Source organism: Anser cygnoides, chromosome 3, assembly GCF_040182565.1.
Source record: "Anser cygnoides isolate HZ-2024a breed goose chromosome 3, Taihu_goose_T2T_genome, whole genome shotgun sequence".
Classification (NCBI taxonomy): Eukaryota; Metazoa; Chordata; class Aves; order Anseriformes; family Anatidae; genus Anser; species Anser cygnoides.
The window spans coordinates 39,549,496-39,572,800 of record NC_089875.1 but is presented as its reverse complement, the minus strand read 5'-3'; the positions used below and the strand labels follow the sequence as shown (position 1 = coordinate 39,572,800).

General features: G+C 38.0%; 1 protein-coding gene across 35 annotated transcripts in view; it reads right to left on the bottom strand.

The window, feature by feature from the left end:
- Positions 1-1,376: 1,376 nt before the first annotated feature.
- PLD5 (phospholipase D family member 5) overlaps positions 1,377-23,305 on the bottom strand; it is a 317,558-nt gene continuing 295,629 nt past the window's right edge. For all 35 annotated transcript variants that reach the window (XM_066993942.1, XM_066993946.1, XM_066993949.1 and 32 more), the window contains 5 exons: positions 17,972-18,169; positions 13,944-14,083; positions 11,780-11,945; positions 7,694-7,808; positions 1,377-5,742 (listed from right to left, as the gene is read on the bottom strand). In XM_066993942.1, coding sequence (XP_066850043.1) covers positions 5,507-5,742; positions 7,694-7,808; positions 11,780-11,945; positions 13,944-14,083; positions 17,972-18,169 — 855 coding nt within the window. In that variant the 3' untranslated portion in view covers positions 1,377-5,506. The remainder of the gene's footprint in view (positions 5,743-7,693; positions 7,809-11,779; positions 11,946-13,943; positions 14,084-17,971; positions 18,170-23,305) is intronic.

Below are 23,305 nucleotides of genomic sequence, written 5' to 3'. Positions count from 1 at the left end.
GAATTAAAAAGATTGGTTTATTCTAAAAAAAAAAAAAAATAAATCCCAGTGTAGAATTTGTTGTGAGCAAAATACAGCCAAGTCCATTGACTGTAGTAGAATAATTCACAGCTAGAATTGCATTGCACTGTTAAAAATCTTAATTTTAACGAGGTATTCAGAAGTAGGCCACAGTGGCTTAGTTTTTGTCCCACAAATATATTTTGAATTAAAAAAAAACAAACACTAACCTTAGTGTATTGTTGCAGTTACAGCGTATTGAAGTGGAATAGAAACGTTTCCATGAAAAACCAAATTAAGTTATCCTGTTGTAACTGCTCAGTACAGCTAGATTCCTTGTTCTGTTTCTTTGTAAATTCCCAATATCAAGATAATTGTGCAGCTCTCTCAGGTTCATCTACTGACTTTAGCATCTGCTCAGTGTAAAGTGAGTTCTTCCCTTGTCTAAACTGTTTTGGATGAGGTCTTTTCTACATGCTAGTTTGGCAAGCTTCTAAGGCATTTGTGCAACGTGATGATGCAAGAGCAACCTGATTCAACACTGAAAAATTTGTAAGTAATGTCCAGCAGTATTTGTAGTGGAAAAATCACAGCTAAGAAAGCAATCCCTCTAAAGTATCATCTGAGCTTCTATAGTGTGCAAGTGTTAAAAGTGGAATATATTTACTCGCGTGTTTACCTCATGCAGGTATCAATGTGATTTTAAAATTACCAAGGATTCATTCTTTTTACATGGATTGGATTGTGATTGAAAAACCATGAATATATATGTATAAAAAGGCTAGGATTGGAAGTAAAACAGTGCCAGAAGTCACTCTCTGGGAACATACTATACATGTTGTTAGTGTTTTTGTGTTAAAATGAAGGGTTAATTTTGAAGTCCAGAATGGTTAAGATGTCTTAGAGCTCTCTATAAGGCCAGTCTCAGGAGTCAAGTGCATGATATTCAGGAGGAAGATATTTATAAGTGACTTCAGTTTGAAAATCTGGAATAGCCAGCTGATGTGTTACCATCTTACTCAGAAAGTCTGTGCTATTTTTCAGTAAGTACACACTAAAGTCACAAAAAAAAAATCAACATAGAAATGCTCTGGATTTCTCCTCAGATTTAGGGTTAAATGGCAGGTAGCATTCACATAGAGCTTAGTTCAGTTTTTATCTATGTAAAACTCAACAAAAAGTAGTAGAATTTAGGTAGCTAGTAGGAATGCAAGTAACAGGTAGGTCTTGAAAGTAGCATTCTGAGCATTTTTATTTACTTTATTCTTATCTGCTTTCCCCTGAACGATCTCTAGAGCCTGGATTTGCTGGAAGGAATACTGGGTCCTGTAAAACCTTGTACAGCAAGAACCCACATTGAAATATGCATTTCTTAGAAAAAAAAATGCTGAGGAGAAAAAACAAAGAAAGACAAAAACTTAAGTCCATTCCTGTTAGGTTATAGTTGTCATGGCACATCATGCTGCTTCTCTGCTCTTTGCAGAGAAAGCGAAAGTAGCTGCAGATACTAGTTAAGGGGAATGCTTAAATTTCATGCCCACTCTATTGCCTCTTTTTTCTCCCTGTGTTAAAGACAAAAGAACAACGCCCTTCCCCTACCACCAAAAAGACTCCCAACAGCAAAGCCCCAAATACCTGTTTGTTGTTTGGCTTGCAGCATGGTAAATAAGAGCACATGCAAGAGGCAGAAAAAAGTAGTAGCCTGCCCAAAACAGCTTGAGGCATAACGTGTGAGATTTGTATAGTAACCACTGTATGAGATTTGGGCTTCACCCTTGGCTGAAAGGAATTTCTGTGGTGATTCTTTTGCTGTTAGCCAGGTGTTGGGAGAATTCAGATTTTATTTATTTTTACACCTTGGCAGGACAGACTGCTTCAATCATGATGTGGATTAGTTGATAATAAAGGCAGGAGTAATTTGTGAAATAAGTTTTAGAACTGCGCTTGGATAAAAATGCTTGGGTTTAAATGCTTGTGGTTTGGACCAACACATCACGTTTGTTTTTTGTGACTCTAGATTTATGTACTAATCTGTAAACATCACAATGTGTAGTCTTCTTTCTTAGGAAGCTTGCTGTATGCCTTTCAGTACTAGATATAAGATGTTAGCAGGACTTCACGTGAGGAACAGTTAAACAAAAACTTCTATGAATAAGGCACTAGTAAATGTTTGCAGCAAACAACAATTACAGTCTGTATTCTTTAAGAATAAAGCCGTTCTGTTTAGGAAATTGTCTTTAATATGACAGAGTTACCAATACCAGTTAGAAGGGGGTTAGAGAAAGTGCATCTTTTGGATTTTATGCCTGTGAGGCCTGTGAGAAACTACGGAATGCAAATTCCTGTTAAGGTTGGAAATTTGCTGTGCAATGGTGATATTCAGAAGAACTAAAGCAAGAGGAAACTGGTCTAGACTGATCCCCGCTAAACCAACATGAAATAACTGTAATGGATTTGCTACAGATTTATTTACATTGACAGAAGAAGCTGAAGCCAGAATTGAGGCTGCTGTAGCAAATCTAGTTAAACAGGAACAATGCTAACCTAAAAGAAATAATTGGCTGTAGCAGATTTTAAAAAAAGAATCTGCTTTTTTGTTTGGTTTTTTTTCATTAACTTCCAACTTGCTGAAGTCCAAGGATGCACTTTGTCTTTTGGCTAATGTAACAGACCAAAGCCTTCTGTACTACTTTGGAGCTGCTGCCATTGTAAATAGCTATTAAAATAGCAATCCATACGTTATACGAAATTAAATTTGAGCCTGCCAGTCCGGCTGTAGGATGGCTGACCACTATTTCTCATTAAAGTTGCTCAGAAAAGCCCCGACCATTCCATCATAAAAACAGAATATACTACTTCTTTTAAAAAGTACTTTTATATATCAGCTTTTTGGGGGGAGGGGGGGTGTCATTGAAGCACCAGAATTTGTTCATCAAGTCAATAAGAATGCAGTTGTTAACTGAGGGCCTCAGTTAATGTTTATGATTGCATTTACCTAGGATCAGTTCAATGAAACTACTATATCTGAATCGTTCTTTTGCTATACTAAATAGAAGGTCAGTGGTAAGTCCACAGTCTTATCTTATCACTAAATACTGATTTGAAAAAAGACATTACCTTTAGCATTTTACAAATTTCTGTTGCACTGAGATTCTTCATTACTTGTACAAAATGTCATTTCAAAAACTTAACACATTTCTAATATCAATAATACAAGAGGGAAAAATATCACGTTGATTCTTCTTGTATATTATTGCCATCAGGTGCTACAACTAACAACTCTGAAAAGTGAGGGGGGAGGTCTTTTTTTTTTATCTTAGTGAAAACATGGTAGTAAATTTATCTTGAGCTTTAAGATCACCTATCCATGGGGACCATTTCTGATCTCTCAGAAAATTTAAAACTATCTCAAGCAGTTTTTAACCCTCCTCCGCCCCCTTTTTTTGCATTGACTCCAAAGACTAAATTCATTGGTGATGTAACCAATGGCTGAAATTGGTTAAGAGTTTCACCAGAAATGAATCTGGATGTATCTTAATTTAATAATAAAAATAAAAAACACCCTAGATTTTGTGCTGGGGATCTCTATTGTTCTTGCAATACGTACACTAAAGTTATATACAGAAGAAAGAAAATACAAAATTTTGTCTTTCCAAAGATCTCTCCTTTAAAGTGACTCAGGTAACCTTTTTCTTTTTAGATTTGTTTTTTTGTTTCTTATACAAATGTCAGAATATATGTTTTCCTGCAGGAGGGAAGTCTAATAAATTGCATGGGTTTATCGGAATATTATCAAATGTTCTTCAACATTAAAGCTGTGCAGAATCTTTTCTGTAAAAATTGACAACTAATTTTTTTTTTCATGCTTTCCAGTAAGATGATATACATCTGGGAAATTGCAAAAGAAACACGGTGTTTGTTAAAAGTGTGCCTTTTGCAGTCCTAACCAGTTTCATGGTGCGTCTCTATCTCTTGCTGGCAAAGTAGTATTTTGAAGTTGTGCATGCATTGCCTTTTCATAATTTTCTAAACTGTGCTTACTTTTAAACAAAATTGACTTTTTTTTTTTTAACTTTTCACATGAAACTTGTATTTTAAAAGTCAAGGTGGCTTTTTAACTTGGTCTTAAGATTAAAATAATCCATTGGGCCATTTTTAGTTTTGGTATCTCTTAACCCACTGCTTTCAAAGCGTGCCTTCTGTAATATACAGCCGGGTGAGAACAGTCTGCATTTGGAAATAGTTACATGAATTATTAACAAAATGGAGAATGCAGTTTGCTTTCATGGCTGTATTTCTTCAGCAGAAGCACGATAGTAATGAAACATTTTCATTAAGAAACCAAGCTAATACAGTTCTGTAAAAGAATCTATTTAAAGAGCAAATTCACACTTTTACAGACAGTTGCATGTCAGGGCAACTGAGTCATGTTTGTAGAGGTGCCTGTTAATACCAACTGAAACTGTGGCCCAAATGAAGGCCTCATGGTTCAGTTTATGCTGATGTATTCACTTACGGGGACAACATTTAAAAAAAAAAGCCATTTTGCAATTTTTTTAAGTGACAGGAAAGAAAAAATGTGTGAAAATGAATATATTATCATTTAACAACAATTTTTGCATAATTTTGCACAACCCTTGACTTTCCCCAAAAGTAGTATTTGATTTTTATTTTTTATTCTATACACTTGACAAACTTTTACCTTGGGGAAAATTTGTTCTTGGACTGATTTTTCTTGCAATCTCTAATTCTTTGCTTTTAATACGCAGATGTACGTTGTTAGATAATACTATAATTAGAAATAACTGTTATGTTGAAATGAATCCATATTACTTCGATGAAAATTTATTTAGCTGAGAGGTTTTAGGGATTATCATGAATTTGATTAGGCCAACACCAGTCCCTCAAAACCTTCTCATTCTCTTAGGAGATGAATTACCAGTACCATAACTGTAATGTATTTTAAGGCTATTTAGAAAAGATGATACTTTAACTAAATGTTCAAAACTAGAAAAGACTTACACGACTAGATATTTATTTAAAGGGAAGATTTGTATAGGTGAATATTTGCTTATTCTTCTATCTTTTCTAATAGGGTAAACCTACCATCTACTTGTATGTCAATAATAACTGATCTTGGAATGCCATTTCATAGCTAGGATCTTAGTTCTGCCAAGGGTTCGTTCTAGCCAGGATGGCAATTAGTGAAAATCTGAAAACAGCCTCAATCAATTCTTCTGTTTCTGTTAAGTTCAAATGAGGAATGTTAAAATTAACATGGAAGCAAAAATTGACATTCAGTGTCAGAAGTAACAAATTTGAAAGTCATAATATAGAGAATATAGTTTAGATAGTTTATATAAGTGTGCTTTTTCCTAAAAACACCCCCCAACCAACCTTTTTTTTTTCCTTTTTTTGCTTTTTTAAGTCTTTTGTCTGTAAATATGAAAGAGGGCTACACCCAATGTAATTCTTCATTGTTGTACTAAACAGTAAAATAGTCTTTCTAATTCACATTGCTCATGGCAGTCTTATTTGATGTTGCTTTATTAAGTTTGTGATTAAAGCAGTTTGGGATTTTTGTTGGTTGTAAACTTTTGGCATAATGTGAATACCAGTCTCTTTCAAAAACAGCCTTGAGTTGCTTTATGATGCTTGTGCTGTTCCCCGCATCTGCTTGGTTGATAACAAGGCCCGTTCCAGCGTTCTGCGTAAATGCATTTCCTACCCAATCAAAATTACCTACAAGTAAAGGCAGGAATATACAATGAGTGAAAACAAGTTCTTTATTTAAAAGTAATCATTCAAAACTAATTTTCTCTTGCCTTCTGTGTACTATGTATGTATGTATATATATTGTGTGTGTATATATATAAAAAAAACTCCATATACTTATTAACCTCTTCAGTGCCTACAATGAAAATATTTTGGGGCTTTATAAACAAATTAAAGTACATGGTTGCTCCATAATGCTGAACCAAACCACTAGATCTTTTAGATTACCTCTTGACAGGTATTTCAGAAAACTGAAACAGGTTTTATTGTTTTACTCTACTGGTTACTACCCACCTTGTCAAAGTCTAAGGTAATAGTAATAAATGAGAATTCCAGATGCTGATGGTAGCAAGTCAAAGAGGGTAACTGGATTAATGGTAAACCAAGTGTTTAATTTACATCTTTGTATTTCTCCAGAACTCATAATTATTTAAGATCTACATTTATAATATATGCAGTATTTTGGAGAAAAAATGTTACTAGAGCAATCTTTCAAAACAGAATGTCTGAACGTTTATAAGACTTGAACCTATCTGAGAAATTTATACTTTTTCTTTAGGAGTCACTTAAGCTATTTCAACATGAAACGTTAAGAATTCTGAAATTGTCAAAGATGTTAAATTGAATGTCAAAGATGGTAAATTGAAGCCTCTTTTTAAGGGACCTTTTTTACTATGCTTTCAAGTAGAAGATAAATCAGGTCCTTAACATATATTTTTATCACTTTTGCACAGCTTTATTTCTCTGTCCTTAACATCTCTGTGTGTGCATATATATATAGGGGAAAAAAACCACCACCACAACAAAACCAGCTAAGAACCCGTACTGTGTAGACACTTCATAAGGCAATGAAATTTGATCTGGGTATAAGAATTTAAAATGGAGTAAAAAGAAGATTTTGGAGCTCATAAAATACTTAAGAGACCAGAGAGGAATGAGCTCAGCTACTTGAAGTGAAAAGAGATTTGGGTAAATTGAGAGGGGTATGGGTGCTTGTTAAGAGCCCATCAATGTGAGCTTTTCAGAGGAGCTTTTGGACATCTCTCTGTACAACTTGTGATTATCTTACTCTTCATCTGTGTGCATGGACATGCTTCTGTGTTTGCAGGCTTTCTTTGCCCCGACTCCCTTAGAGAATACTGGCTTTAAGCCCTTGCAGTAAGTCAGGGTGAGTAAGCTGGCAACTAAAACATCAAGCTGCAGCATATTAGAGTGCCTGTTTTCTCCTTGACATAGTAGAATCTTAAAACTTACTTTTTAATTCAGTAGCCCTTTTTTGATCCTTCAGCTCAAGCACAGCTCAGTCAGTTTTATATATGCATATATACTTAAGTTTTTATCATGCATTCAGTTAGCATTTGACTGACAGTGATCTTCTGCTAGGTGCCATGAAGAGACTTTATTTAAATGTACCTTAACCCAAAATACCAATTGAACACATATCTAACGTTAATAAAAGGAGGGTGTCCGGAATACCATTACAGTTAAATGGAATAAGATGACATTGGAAGGTAACGGCCATTTGTGGAGTATTTACTAGGTTTATTTACTAATCTGTCATAGGTTTATTAATGACATGGGAAATAGAGAGCAGTCCACCTTTGCTGGACTGCAGAAACAGATAATATGTTGATCATCATATTTATTCTTACTTCATGAAGTATACTGTATTTTTCTTTTAAGTCTATTTTTAACTACTGAAAGCAGTGTGTTGCTTTTGAGAAACTGATAGGAAAAATAAACTTAAGAATTTTTAATTGACAAGAGGTTCAAAGCTCAGTCTTCATCCAGGTTCCCAGAGAAATTAGACCAGTATTTTAATTAACAAGCATATCAGCTGTAGATTCCTCATTCATAAATGGGTATTGTTTAAGGCTTTTGGCTAACAAACAAATATTCTTGAGATGTGGTTACTTACCAATGTATGCAGCTCCATCAGTCACCATATATTTGTTACGGTTTAGTTTGGGAAGGGAAGTGTTCTTCTGTTCTTTAAGAAAGCATGCATTCTCTTCTTCAAGGTCAAAGAATTTCTGCCATAAAATAGATTGGAGTTTAGGTTAATAAGAACCATTCTGTCATGGACGGAAAAAATATATTCTGCTCTTCTACTCTTTATTGAAAATAAGTTAGTGCTACAGAACAGCTCAGGGTTATAGGCAAGCATTAATTTTCATAAAGTACTGCACATTGTATTTCATACTAAATTCTCATAGCTTGTGATATGCAGTATACCCTGGCATTGTGAAGTACACAAAGTAAATAGGCACTTCATATTTTAAGCAATGCAATGCTGGATAATAAAGGCAACGAAATGAAGAGCAAAAAAAAAATGTTGTGTTCTGCATAATGAGAGATAGAAACTTGTTTAGTTCATTTCCACGTTCATCAAGAAGCCCTGGCATTTGACATCTGCTTCAGGATACATACTTCCAGGTAAGACAACAAGTTGAATTCTTACCTTTATCTGGCACATTGGCAAGTTTCCTTTTGGAAACTATGCCAATCTCAGAAGCTTTTCAAAACCCCATAGACAAAGACCAGATTTACCAGACAACAAGAGGAAAATGCATCTGTTTTACCCTGAAGCGTGATGCCTGATAGATTTGTTTTGAGGAGCTGTAATGCACTCCTTAACTGGCTCAGTGCCAGACAGGAAGATTTTCCAGTATAATACTAAGTAATGTTTGTTTCATCAAGGAAATTAATAGCTAGACACAGATTCCAAAAACAGAAGCGGAGAATAACATGATGAAGTAGAAATTAAATATTTACTGCATGACTTGGAAACTTTGATTGAGGTTATGGTGTAGAGCCTCAGAACAAATCTAATTCACGTTACATTATTGATGAAAATGGCTGTACACTGCACCTGCTCCATGTGTCTGAGGAACTCCTGTACAAGCATGTATGGTTGACAGAAACTATGTACTTAGCAAGTTGGAGATGGATCTGAAAATGTCTTAATTACTGGATAAAGCCAGAGGAAATGTTCATGTTATTCTCTGCACAACAGAACAGGAACCGAGATAGTTAGCAGCCATAGGGTGTCCTTCAAGGACATTAACTCTTCCTGGTGATTTGGAAACTGAAGCAACCTGCTGTGTAACTGACTATTATCGTAGGAACTAGTCTAAAAATTGCAAATGGGTAAACTATTCAATGCCAGGAAACAAAACATGATAAGCTTCATTCCCAGGGCTATGAGATTTAGCAAAAAGTCGCATATTTTGCTGCAGAAAAGCCAAGCACAATCATCACAGAAGCTTAGAGTTGTGACATTGAGATAGATTCAACAGATGTGCTGAACTGAAAAATCACATGCCAGTTTCCTATTTGTATAAGCTTGTAGAAGAGAAGATTTCAGCTTCAGGCAGGAAAAGATAGAATGCTGGAAAATGTGTGTTCTCCAGCAACAGCAGACAAGTCATTAATTCCTTGACAATGCAGATACCAGCAGGGAGCCGCATCTGCCCTCACAAACAGAGTACACAAATGTAGCTTTGACAGGCAAGTAAACCATCACCAGCAGTAAGTAGTAGCAGAGACTAATATTCTCTACTGCGTACCTTCAGCAGAAATACTGTGCTAATAATACCACCACCTTTGGTTAAAGTTTCATTTGTCTTTTCCATCCTTATTTTAGGAGTTTAGAACTTCAAAATTCAGTTGGTGCTTGGGAGCGAAGGTTTCATAGTTAATATACAGCACTTTTTTTGACTCACAGAACATCTGTATTTTCGTATTTCTGGTTTCCTGAAAATTAGCAAAAGGTTCTGTTTTTTCCTATCTTACCCTAGCATGAATATACCTGCACAGCTTTCAGTTGGAGGCTCAAGAAGGGTTTTTGCCATAGAGCCATATACCTGGTCCATGGCACTCCTGCCTGGGCTCCAGTTCCCTGATGTTGCTTTACTCCAGTTCAGGCTTCCTGTGGGCTCTTGAGAAGCATCCACCTGCCTCTGGTCAGCACTGTAAGCAATGGAGCTGGACCACTTCTAAAGCTTCTTTGGGAGTTAGACCGTGCATTCGTGCATGGAAGATGTGCTTCAAATGTCAAGCACACAAAACGTGAGTACTAGAATGAAGGTCCCAAGAGACATGGCAATGAGCACTTCACCTTGACTTTACCCTTTATGACTGAAGCTTTAATTACATGATCCCATTTGGCTGAGTGCAGGGAGCAGGACAGAGCTCCCTAAAGGAGCAGCAGTCTGGTATGCAGTTTAACTCCTTGGTATTAGGCTGTGTGCTTGCTGCATTTACAATGTCCCTAAACAAAGCTTCCTCATAAATTCTTCTCGAGTCATCTTTTTTGAGAATGTGTTTATTGAATTTATAGTCTCAAAGTCTTTGTCAGAACGTTATTAAGGCACTGGGACAGGTTAGCAATTTTAAGTTTTCAATCAGAATTTGTAACTTGAGTTTCTCTTAAAATTGCAGAATTCTTGTGCATAAACATATATAATATGTACCTGCACATGACAGTATACTCTGTAGAGTTCTATGTTCCCTTTCCAACATGCACACACATTACTACACTTTGATCCTGGCTAGAACAGAGGAATACAAAGGAAATGATTTTTTTTTAAAGTACTCATCTGTCACATTTTGTTAAGTAAATAAATGCCATCATGAAGCCTGTGGTACAGTTTGAGCCAAAATTGAATAGTTACCAAGAAAGTCTGAGCCTTAGGCTATTAATTATACCAAACCCATCTTCTTTAATCAGTTCTTACCTAAGGCAGTGACTTGACCAGTGTGCAGAACTTGTGAGGCACAGCACAGAGGCAACTGAGTTCTGTTGTACCTTTAAAATTACATTTAAATCTGCTATGCTCCTTTTTTTTTTTTTTTTCCTGGAAATCATTGTATTTCTATTTTAACTACAGTGATTCTGGCTAGAATATCTCTCCCTAGAAATCATTCTTTTCCTTTTATCATTCAGTTCTTTACAATACAATTCTGCACTAAAAATTTTACCTGTTTTAAGTAGATGGAAATGGATGTGACTATGTACAGCGTTAGGTCCCACTTAAATAAAAATAATTTTAATACATAAAATTTCGATGAATACAGAACAAGTAAGTTACTTGAAATTGAAGTGGCTTAAGCATTGTCAGTCATATGTAATTTTTGTCTTATAAACACACTTTATGCTGCTTCTCACTTTAAGAAACTTGTAATAACTGTATTTCAAAGCAAAAATCTCTTTCTAGATATATACATAAGATACCACAGTGTAACACAACACTTCTTTTCCCCTGCACTTCTTGTCAATTAAAAACAACATGAAAAAAAAAAACAATAACTCAGGGGATTGCTTCCGGCAGTTATCTGAAAAAAATAAAAACTGATTCAAGATGACTGATTAGCAATACCCTTAATTTCATAAAAATGAATTGTATCAAATTTTAAGTAGTACATACATACCATACACTGTTCTCTGATACACATATAACACTAGGTATTTCTTACCTTTCTGATTGCATGCCTTATGCGAACACATAATAGTTCTAGTTTTTGTAATCCTGAATTTACAACCTCAATCTAACATAAAATATTATTTTTTTCTTATACTTTGTACTTCGGTAAGGGAAAAATAGATACTTATGCAGATGAACAGTAAGGTTACACAAATCCAGACTAAAACACGTTTGTGCTGTCACTTTTACTCTATCAGCCAGCATAAACAAGACATACGGCTACAGTTCACTCTGCTAGCTTTGCCATGAAAGACCAGATGTAGTGTTTTACGCAAGCTGTCCCCCACACAGACTGCCTCTTGGCATCATTCTATTTTTCTGTCTTAATTTCAATGTCTGTTACTACTAGATATTATTTTAGTTCACTATATTACAGTTCCTATGTTATTTAATGAAATTTAAAGGCTTTGGTACAGAGAACACTTTCCAGTTGTGAAGTTTTCTTGATCTTTTTTTTTTTTTTGTGGGGTGTAGGGGAGAATATCTTAGGATTTCAAAGCAATATGGATTATACTTACAACTTTCAAACTACAGCTTGGAACTTCAGTGCAAATAGCTTTGAGAGATGAAACAAAGTTAAAAGTAAGGGGATCTGTGTCTCTTGAGAAACTTATGAGAAGTCGAACTTTAATACTTCGTAAAACTAAAGCTTCTCGTATCTTCCCATCTAAATAGGGCCAGTATCTGTGGAGAAAGAATACGGTATGTTCATATAACTTTAAAAAAATTAAAAATAATAAAAAAAGGATTTTTATCCAATCAAGCCTAGAAGACATCACAGAGAGAACTATATACACTTATTTAATTAATTTTGAATTTATTTTTTCTGTCTAAGAAACGCTGTTCTCTGAACAGATCAGCCAGCATCCTTTTTCATAGCATTCTGCCCTGCCACCGTGGGGACAGTGAGGCTGTGGACAGCTGAGCCGTAGCTAGGAAGGTTGCTCCTGCATCACTGCCTCTATTGAGAGCAGTGGAGGGAGAACCAGCAGAAGCTACAGCTAGAGGGTGCTGCTTACCCAGCCCAGACAGAGGGACAAGAAGGATTTTCTGTTGCTTACACAACTAAGGGAACAGGGACACTGAATCCTCCTCTGACTGCCATTCTCTCTTTTCTGGTGTACCATACAGGCAGAGGACTGGAATGCCTTCTGTTAATTTCCTGCTTTGAAAAGGAGAGCTGTGCATGGTGCCTGCATCTGTTAGCAGCAGCAGGAGAGGGGTTGCTTAAGGAGGATGCTATCTTTTCTTGATCAAGATGGGAGAAATTCTTCAACAAGTGGGATACTGGCCTCCATAGTGCTCATCTCCCACCTGTTGAGTTGGCTGTTCTTGGTAGTTCAAGCCTTGCATTCCTGACTCTTGGTGAGACCAGGTCAGGACAGGGAGAATTAGATAAAGAAAATGTACTTTTTCTTTATTCCAGCAGTGTCAAGGCATTCAGCCTAATGAAATCTGACCTCTGCAATGCCAGAAAATCTGGGAGCTGACAAGTTAGGGAAGCTGTGGCAGTGCAAAACACAAAGCCATGCTGCTAGGGAAAACGTTAAAAGAATTTACACAGGTGGCTTCTTTGGAGCTCTCTAATCCAGTGTATTTCTGAATTGTTAGGGCATGAGAACAAAAAAGGGAGGAATGTGGCAGGTAACATAATCTGCAACACTGCAGCAGTACTACATGTGAAGAACCTTTCCAGCATAAAGGAGAAACGAGAGGGCTGGATGGTGTGAAACAGGTTCCTACAGCACTACCCTGATTTCTGTCAGTGTGACAGAGGCTGTACATAATGAGCTTATCCGAAAACCCCTCTTCTGGATTTGAAATAGCTTACACTTGATATCAGTCAAATGATTTTAAAAAAAAAAAAAAAAAAAGAACATACCTTCATGCAAAACGGGAAAAAAACACATAACAACCATGTTAATTTGGCCTAGTGGTGTTCAATTAAAGTGCACGGATGGAACAGCAAGCTTAAGTAGCTGTTCAATTCATAGCAAGCGTTACCAAGAGAAAGAGGGACCACTGAATACTTGCCTTCTGAGTTGGATGGTTTTAGAACACTGTGGTGGCTTCAGTTGTGGGTCATGACTGCTTTTTAGTGGTCCATATAAACTGTGTGTTTAAAAGTTACTTGGTTTTGTTTAACATTTCTCTGTTCTTCAAACTACAATATAACTTAAAATGTGATCTGTGCTGAATTCAAAAATAGCTTACATATATTTCAGTAAGGCTATGACATCTCCCATGTTTTATATGAGAACTCTCAGCATGGTTCTTCTCTCTTACATACACACCCACTCTATATTGGATAGCTATATGGTATTCATAAACTAGCAGTAGCTGTGTTATCAAGGTAGTGAATACAATAGCATAAGAAATGGGATTAATGTGTAAGCAGGTTCTTGTATTCCTGGGTCTCTTGCAGGTGGTCAGACTAGACAAGTTCTGATCTCCTTCGATAGGCAGATCCAAAGCTTAGGGCCCAGAACTGGAAATGTCTTCTTAGGTCCCAATTCTGCTCCTATTTAAGTCAATGGCAGAACTCTCACTGATTTCAATAAGAGCAGAATTGGGCCCAAAGAAATTGGTCCACAATGGTAACTAATCTCCTCTGGGTTCATTTTCTCCAGCAGTTCTTAATGGCAATTATGACAGTGTGCTGGCCTGGACACGGACACTCACCGTTTAGCATTTGTGTCGATGACGATCGGAAGGTAGTCCATGACAGCTATGTACACAAACTGTTTCGCATCATCGATAACATTGTATATAGCTTCGATATCCAGGACTCTGTCCTTTGGGCAGAAGAGTTTAGGTGAATTCTGTGAAGGCAAAAATTCAAATACTGCATTTAAAATATGGGAATAGATTTTTTTCTACTCCCCTCACACCTCCTATGATAGCAGGTACTATTCTGAATTTTAGTAGAGAATATTAACTATATCTTTACCTGTTCTGCTGGAATACTCAAACATACAAAGACTTATTTTCAAGGCTTAGTTTTGCCTTGAAAACTTCATCATTTAGGTATGACTGAGTAAAACGCAGACAGCACAAGCTTGAAAGCAGCGCAGAAGCTCTCATTGAAGTTTTCACATTTCAAAGAATTTTGTTGCAAAGAGTTCCGGGACTGGTTACTGTCAGATGGTCCTGTTTAAAGTACCACACAGTCACCATTTGCTCAGTCACTGCTGCAGGGAGATGCTGCAGTTTTGCAAGAAACTTACCTTTAAAACCTAGCTTCAGGTATGGAGTAGCTCTGTACCTGGCACTGCGCCTAGGGCAGCAGGGCAGCCAGGCAAAGCCTGCCGGGATCACCTGGCAGCAGAGAGGCCAGGGAGCTTCTGCTCTCCTGCCCGAGCAGAGAGAAGAGGTGGAGCTGCTGCCGCGCTGCTTGCAGCTCCTGAGAGCAGGGGCTGCTAAAGGTCGGTCACAGACTGCGGGCAGGGGCCAGTTACTTACAGCCTGCTGCTGCTGTACCACCTCACCTTTGTTATCTGCAAGGGTGGCATCCAAACATCTAGATGACTATGTTTTCTTTAGGAGGGGTTGACTTTTTTTTTTTTTCTTTCTATACAATACCTGTCACCTTAGTGCCTTAATCCTTGACTGGTTTTAAAGATTTGCTACAGATAAAGAAGTTAGTAAAATATGAGAAAATTAACAGTAGCAAGATTTCAAGACCAATATTCCGGATGCATTCCTGAACACTAAGAAAAACAACCCAAACCTCCTATGTTTTATCAGCCAGTCTGGAAGATGATTTTGTTGCTAAGCAACATCACAGCCACGATTCCTGACTCTTAGGAAAAAAAGTTCAATGACTTAATGTTGTCCTTGTTGTTTTACACAGCACAAAGATGGAAAGCAAAATACATAAAATACATTTTTCAAAGAATAAATTTGAACTCACAAAGAAGTGTAAAGTGATTTCGTTAAACATACTTGATATCTAGTATCTGAAACATAGACTATTGCACGATTCTTACACTCAATATTTTCTTGAATAGAAATTTTAAGCTACAGACAGAAGAGCTAAAGAACATATTTGTTAACGCATTCTCATTTTCAGATGCATTCACTACGAAGACCAGAAAGCCAAAGATACTTAGAAGAAAAACATTGGTTCTGCCTGTAACGCTTGTGTTACATTTCCATTCGTTAGCATTCCACTAGTTCGCTTGTGGTATGGGCGACCCACTCTGGTCATTTTAGTACTTTCTTGGTGTTAGCTGGGCAGTACTTGATGTGCTGATGAACACCTACCTGGCATGTCTCTAACATAACGAGGAAGTGAGACGTGTTTCCTAACAGCGCGTATTTGATGGTCACTGTCTCCCTCCATACAGGCAAGGCCTCTAACCATCTCAAAGCACGTCATGTTGGCGATACACAGTGTGATAACGATCCTTGCTTTCCAAGATCTCTAAATTCCTTCCTTGCCCTACACAGTCCTCATACGGTAGCTATAGGGAGCTAATTCAGACCAGGCCATTCAAATAGGTTCAGTATTAGGTAGGTGCTCCTCACTGTGAGCAGTTTTTTTCTGTGGCATCAGAACAATGTATGTAGAAGTTGTTTAGTTACTAAAGCCCATTTTGCAGCCTGTTCATACAGAAGGAAAGTTACTTTTTTTCTTACGATAGATATCCTAGTAACTAAACTGGCTGTGACTACGTATTCAGGTAGCTCCTGGTATTGGACTTAGCTGATCGGAGCTTCTGAGTACAATAACTCCTTCCTTTTGTTTTCTGAATAGGATTTCAAGACAAGAGGCCTTTGTCCCACAGAAAAGGAGAACACATCAGAGGGAAGAAGTGCACATTCTACCAACTGCATGCAGAAGAGCAATTTCTGTAAGAGTCTCTCTCCACTTGTCTTTGTCTAGGATTTTATGTCCCTTAAAGTCGGCCTTGCCCAGCTTTCATTACTGTGCACCCTTGCAGGAATGGCTTTCAGCAGGATTTCTCCATTTCTTACAGTGCTTAGAAGGGAGTAGGAGTTCGCATGCTAGTTCCAATAATGGCAACTACTTCAGGTGGAATTAATTTCAGAGCTCCTCATCTATCTGTTAAAAAGGCAGTTTTCTAATTTAATCTAGTCTAGGGACTAGCTTAAACTTAAGGTAATAGAGACTAGCTTAATTAAGACTCTCCGAAATCAATGGAACTACATGTATCTTCATAAGACTATTAATTTCTGGCTGTCTCGGGCACTTCCAGATTTTCAGTCATTTCACTTTGGAATAGCTCTGTCTCTTGAATGACTTCAGGAGTGTGAAAATCCTGGACACCTGACTTTTCCATGTCTCTCTCCCACCAGGTGAAGTTACTCTGCCCCATCTGACTGTCTGCAACAACATCTTGTGCGCTACATACCTTGTGTTGTTTTAGACTTACCTGGCAATAAAATGGTGGGGTTTTCCCCTTGTTTTATGCAAAATGGTAAGTAACTCTTTATCATCTTCAGTGTTTTCCTGATTTTGAAGTTTCTTTTTAACTCATGTTATCTCCAAAATGAAAGATACTCTATCTTTCATTATCTCTATCAGTCTGTGTACTTTTTTCCAGTTTTGCTACACCACTTCTGAGATGGATGACTGTTCCATTTCTTCCCATTAAAAATACACACAGTGCTTCCACAGGGACTGCTACTTAAATTTTAGAAGTTTCAAAATACCATTTAAAAATAAAAGATAATGTTCTACAGAAGCATGAATGCTCTCAAGGGAACAGTGAAGAGGATCAATACTTAGAAATAACACGGACAAAACTCCAAGTTCTGATACCAAGCTTATTATATATCATTTTAGATATCTGATTTACAATTTATTTACTCCAAGTCATTCACCTTATATCCGCTAGTGTAAATAAATCAGCTAATTTGAAAGGCCTCCATATCATTTTCTGAATGCAAGAGGAAAAGTGAAATTTACAGAGAAGGAAAAAGAATAATGCACATGTTCTCCAGCAGTTTTCAGTCCTGTCAAATTGCATGTCACAGAAATCAGAATGAAAAAAATAAACTGATTTGTTTGTTCTGCACCATAAAAAAAACGTAACACTTCTTAAAAAGCTTTCAACTATTGAAGTAACAACTTCTCCAGACAGCAGAATAATGCATAGGTGACAACCATAGTGGTCTTTTCTCTGTAGCTGAGTTTCCAGTCACTTGCATGAGTCTCATTGTTAATAGCTGCTTCTGGCTAAGTACATGGCAGTAATGTGCATCTTTTTCAGTTAGGGCCAATTGAGAGAAATGCTTAAATACAGGTGTAATCTACACCACATATGTTTCTATTAATGATAATTTCCATCAGTAGTCCTGTCAATTTCTAATAGGTTTATACGCCTTTCTGAACACACATTCATTTTTTTTTTTAACATTAGAAAAGAAAGTAGAAGATATAAAAGCAAAGGTACTCAAGTGTAGAAGTAAAACTCCTTTTCTCCACCCAATATGTCAGAGAGAACACAACAATGTAATGGACTTCATGCAGGGAACTGAAAATCTGTATCAGTGAAGAGACATTAGAGTTTTTTCATACATGCTACTGAGACCTACCTAACCCAGTCACACCAGTCTGTTTTTTAATAGAAGAGACTGTTAGGAGAGTAAGCAGATGTTATATTTCTGGTCTTCCAAAAGTCTGATGAGATAAATAAGATTCTTCCCCTTCCTCCCTCCCTGCAATTCATGTCAGAACTTACCGACACAAAAGCTTCTGATTTAGTCTCGTTCAGCTGCAGTGTCAGTTTATTCTGAGTATCGTACACTCCATATAGTCTCTTAGACCAACTTGGAGGTATTTTATTCTTGTATTTTAATGAACTGTACAGGGCAAATATCCTTTGTAAATCCAGGACGAGGCAGCTGCAGTTGTATACGATGACGCCAAGTTCCTTCATCTGTGAAATTAAAAGTTCATATTATTAGTGATATTTTGGCTGAGGGTTCTGTGGAAATAGGCAGTAAGAACATCAACCGTTTCTGAAGGGTACCTTGTACTCAGCAGTATTACTGTCAACAACAGGAACATCCATAACAACACTTTTTTCAAAGGCAAAGGCATACGCTAAATTTTCAAAGTCAAAAGCAGGCAAAAGCTGTAACAGGGCTTGTATGCGCAGTGTGTGTCGCAGCCGCATGCCCGGCTGCGACACACTGCACAGATGGACACAACTCGAGAGTGATGCCCGTTTATCACAGGCACCATTTTTCCTGTAGGTGTTGCTCAAACTTACTACTTTTGGCTGGGATGTTTTTTATTTTTTATTTATTTATTGTTTACAGGAAAAGCATCCTCTCTGCTAGGTGACAGTTTCTTACTTCAGAAACAATTTATCTTCTCTGACTTGCGGAAAAGCTGAAAGCAATGAACTTAAGTTAGCTGAAGAAGAAATATGATGCTTCAGCTTCCAATACAAGGATGAAAAACAGGTGTTTAATACTCTGAGTAGCTAAATTGATTGTGCTATTATACGCAGCATGATCCAGTATACAGTACAACCAGTTAGGACACAAAAAGGTTCGATTCTCAGCTCCACCACTGGAATGGTATCTCACGAAGGTACATCAGATTTCTGGTCGTCAGTTCCTTCACATGTGAAAACAGAGACAGTGAAGCACTTCAAAAGCATCACCCTTCTCACATGTAGAAGTATGAGGAAAACCAGCCCATATAGACACTATGGTACAACTAAATGCCTTAACCTTAACAGCCTTCCTGCTCCATTTAACTGAAGGCATGTCTCCTGATTATCGTAAGTCTTGGCTTGGCAGAGATCTCATTAACTACACATGCCCAGTACTTCTGGTGTTGATAGAATCTCACTTATAAGTGTATTTTCTGGATTCTGTAATCAAAGTGTTAACACACTCACACCCTCTCTCCCTTCTGTTGCTTTATAATATCTCAGGAAAGCACTGCTATAGGCACATATGCTATTGACCTCTCATTATCTGCATTTCACACTAGTTCGACCATCTCCAAAAATCAAGGAGACAACCTGCATGTACCTGTTGAAAAACAGTACGTAGGATAAATATTTAAAGGACCCATGCTGTTTTTCTGCAAGCAGACTCTCTTGGTAACATGTCTCAGAGGTCTCTCTCGCATGATGAAGAAAATAAGGAGGATATGAACTCGCCAGCATGTTCATCCATTCAGCGGCACCAAAAATTCCTTGTTGGTTTCATTCCCTCAGATGAGCTCTCCACAATCACATGGCATGGGGTAGTTTCTGGTAGGGACGTGTCTTTCTGTAAAGCCTGTGCGAACTCTGAACCCGCACTGTTATCTCAGAGCTTGTTCCTGCACAGCTCTCCCTGACTACAGATGAGAAACACTGTATGAGTGGGTAGAGGAAGGGAAGCGAAGGATAGAGTTGAACCTTTGCTCTTTTTCTGTACTCTTTTTCAACAAATCCCAATATCTGATATAAAAGAAACGTGATGGGTGGCAGGTACTTCAAGTCCCTGGATTGGAAATACTGCATACATAAGAACATACAACTCGTAGCAATCTCATTCCCAAATACTTACTGAATAGTGTTTTGATTTTTTTTTCCACAGGAACATTACCTAATATTCTTACTGCCTAAGTATTAATATTTCCACTAGCTTCTTTCATTTAATTTAGAAAAAATACGAAATTCCTGTATTAGCCTGCACAACCTGCAATTTCTGGGTAGTTGGAAAACAGACTACTTACTGCACTGCAGCCTTTCTTTTATGAATAAGCTAGTAAACTTATTTTGATGATAAATATAAATTATTCCATGCTGTGCCCAGCATCCTGGTCAAACAGTCTATTGGGAATAACATCTTTTTTTTTCCCCTGGGTGCTGGTATCTTTGGGGACACTCCTGTATTCTGCTTAAGGCCCTCCTGGTCCTCCACACGCTGTTTGTCTCCAAACATTTTTAACTATACGTTACCTCTGTTTTCACTGTGTATCGCCAATACCACTCTCTTAATTGCCAGGCATGCCATTGCAAAGGACTTACTAATAGTATTCTGTTACATGTATCTGCATAATGTGGTTTAATTGGCTTTTCATGGCTGTTACTTGATTCTGACATAATTATGTGGTTACAGTTTTCCTTTCATTTATCAGTCCCATTATTACTAGCCCACTTTATCCCTTCCACTAAAAGTAAAGATAAAACAATGTCCTAACAACGTACCAGAAGCTGCCAGCCTTGTGTCCATGTGCGCAGATCTCCTGAGAGGAGGAGAGCTTGCAGTGTCTTCTCCCTGTCGGTGTACTAGAGGATTGCCCTTCCACCTAAGCGCTTCTCCCTGCGGGGAGGTAAGCCCAGGGCACTAGCAGTGCGTTTCAGTGCAGTTTGGCAGGCCGCTGGGTGGCCTGGCGCAGCTCCAGCATAGCCAGGCCCTGCCAGCGGACCCCGGACCGGGCCAGCTGCAACAGCTGCTGGGCGCCCCAGCGCAGGCCCTGCGCTCCCCACCCAAACCACAGGCTGGAGCCATTTTGAGAGATACATTTACAGCACAGCCACGAAACCTGGCTTCCCACCGTGTGGCATCTCACAGTTGGCTTCCCTGGAGGCAAGCGCTGGTCAGAGCTTTCCCTGCTTCTGAAGCTGTGAGGAGAGCTCTCCGCCACGCGGGTGGTCCGTGGTACAGACTGGGCTCCTCCTTTCCCTCTCCAGGAAAACAGCTACTCTCTCCACGCAGCTGCCTGCTTTTATGGACGTAAGTTCAAATTTGCCAGACCTTGGGAAGTAGATCGAAAGTTACCAGAAGAGGGCAGACAGCGACTCACATGCTTACTGTGCAGAGCTCATTTCCTTAGGAAACCAGGTTAGATGGCAGTCTGTTGGCTCGTTACAGTCTGGTTCAAGTGCCTGTCACCTTACAGCACAAAATAAAAACAGCACAAACAATGCACATTTGTATGCATTAAAACCCCAGCCTCCTCTCTCTTATGGAACAGCCCTAAGTAGGTTTGGAAACCAAAAAAATGCACTGCTTCAGAAGCGTCTTCCACACCAAGCCTATTTTCACTCCCATACTCTGAGGTGAGGAGAGACTGCTCTTTTTCCAATTAATCACAAAGCCTATCATCCTGGAGGCATTTCAGAGAGTGGGCTGCAAGGATGTGGTGGTGACAGATTTAGTACGAAGGGGTATGTCATCTAGATAAGGGAAGATATTTTCTCTTCAGTTGGAGAGCTGCTGTTATTACAGACTTTTTTTTTTTTTTTTTTTTTTTTTCTCCCAGTCTCAGAGGAGAAGCAGAAAAAAGACTTATATTGAAAGAATCAAAATCTTTGTGTCAGTCCCTGACTGAATTCCAGTGACTGAAACCTGTAGCTAAGCATCATCAGAGATACATTCTATGGTGAAATCCTCCAGGGAAAGAGCTCATAAAGCAAGTAAAGTATTTCTTCATCTTGAGTTTTTAAAGCAACTTACCCAGTAATGAAAGCATCAGTGAAAAATTAAAGTGAAGAAGGTCTCAAGAAATCAAAACCTTAATTAGTCTAAGGAAGATAATTCTGAAATGAAAATACTTGCAAATTTGATTGCCTCGAAATGGAACTGAAATACATGGATGTGAAAGTCACAATGTTGCTTTTGAGTGACATTTTCAGAGTATGTGTTGGGGTCTGGGAACTAGAATGATTTCCTGGACAGGGAATTTTGACTCCTCTCTTTCCCTTTTTGTTAAGATCCCCGAGTGCTCTTCTCAAAGAATGAAAAAGATTCCTCGTTCTTTCCCACGCCATTTCCATTTGTGCAGAGTAGCTATTAAAGGCTACCAAACCAGCATTTGTCTTTCTTGCCAGTAAGTGCTTTCTTAAACTACCAGGTGTGAATGGTTAACAAGGACTCAAGAAAAAATGAGTGGCTTAAACCCACCGTACAATGATGCTCTACCTACAGAAACCAATTAAGCTACAAAAAATAATAAATATGGCCTAGTTAGGAAAATGATTTTTATCACAAGAGGATGAATGCCTTACTAGACTGGACAAACAGCAAGATTTTGCTAACAAAAATTTCTGCTTATTCTTTCCTCTTTTACATTTGTAGGCGTCATACACAAAATGAGAAAAACAAGGAGAAAGAATCTAAACCAATACGGGTGTGGACCCATCACACTAAGTACCATAAACTGAGAAACAGTAAGACTTTGCAAATACATTTGGATCATGGGTCAGGGTGGCACATTATGTCCTTAGCCTGCACTGCACAGACCAGACAGTGTGTTCTATATTTACCTTGGGATACACTCTAGGAAACAACCCCACTGTGTAGGCAAGGTACTATCTGACCTACATAAGAGTGGCACAATCTGGTTCACAGCTTGTAATATCTGTGTTGTGGTAAATCTGGCAGGAGGCTGCAGAAAATTCCTTATTCTAAACTCCTAAATTATTCTAATTCCTTCTTCTAAAAAATGTTTTTAATGATTGCTCACTCTCGAGCCTGATCGTGAAAGCACCGTGCAGCTCTCCTGAGGCATTAACTGCCATTTGCCCAAAAGCTCTGTCAACCTCCACGTGCCAGGCATCCATTGCCCGTGCTAGAGAAACGCTGGATTAAGCTACAGGTAGTCTACTGAACACTAAATTTACTCAGTAGACCTTTTATATATAAGACTGTGTGTGCATTTGCCACCTGTCTGCCATTTGCCTATGTTTGAAAATGTATTTCATTATCCTTTCAGACCTGTGGGGTTTTTAATGACCAATTTCCAAATGAATGACTGAGCAAAACCAGAATCACAACACCGTAGGCTAACAGAGTAACAAAAAGCATGCTTACTGATATATCAATTACTAAGGTTTGAAAAGACCTCAGAATTTCTATAGCTTCTAAACAAAAATAATAGACAATGCATTAATTACTACCTTAGAGCAGGCCACATACATTTTCAGGGATACACTCACTATCTTTTCATAAAATATGCTATAAACACGTGGTTAGCCTGTGCTCCAAACATGGTTCCTTTTCACTTGGTTATCAGCATCACCTGTCCCCTACTGAAAATCTCCCTCTTGTTTTCATCTGGT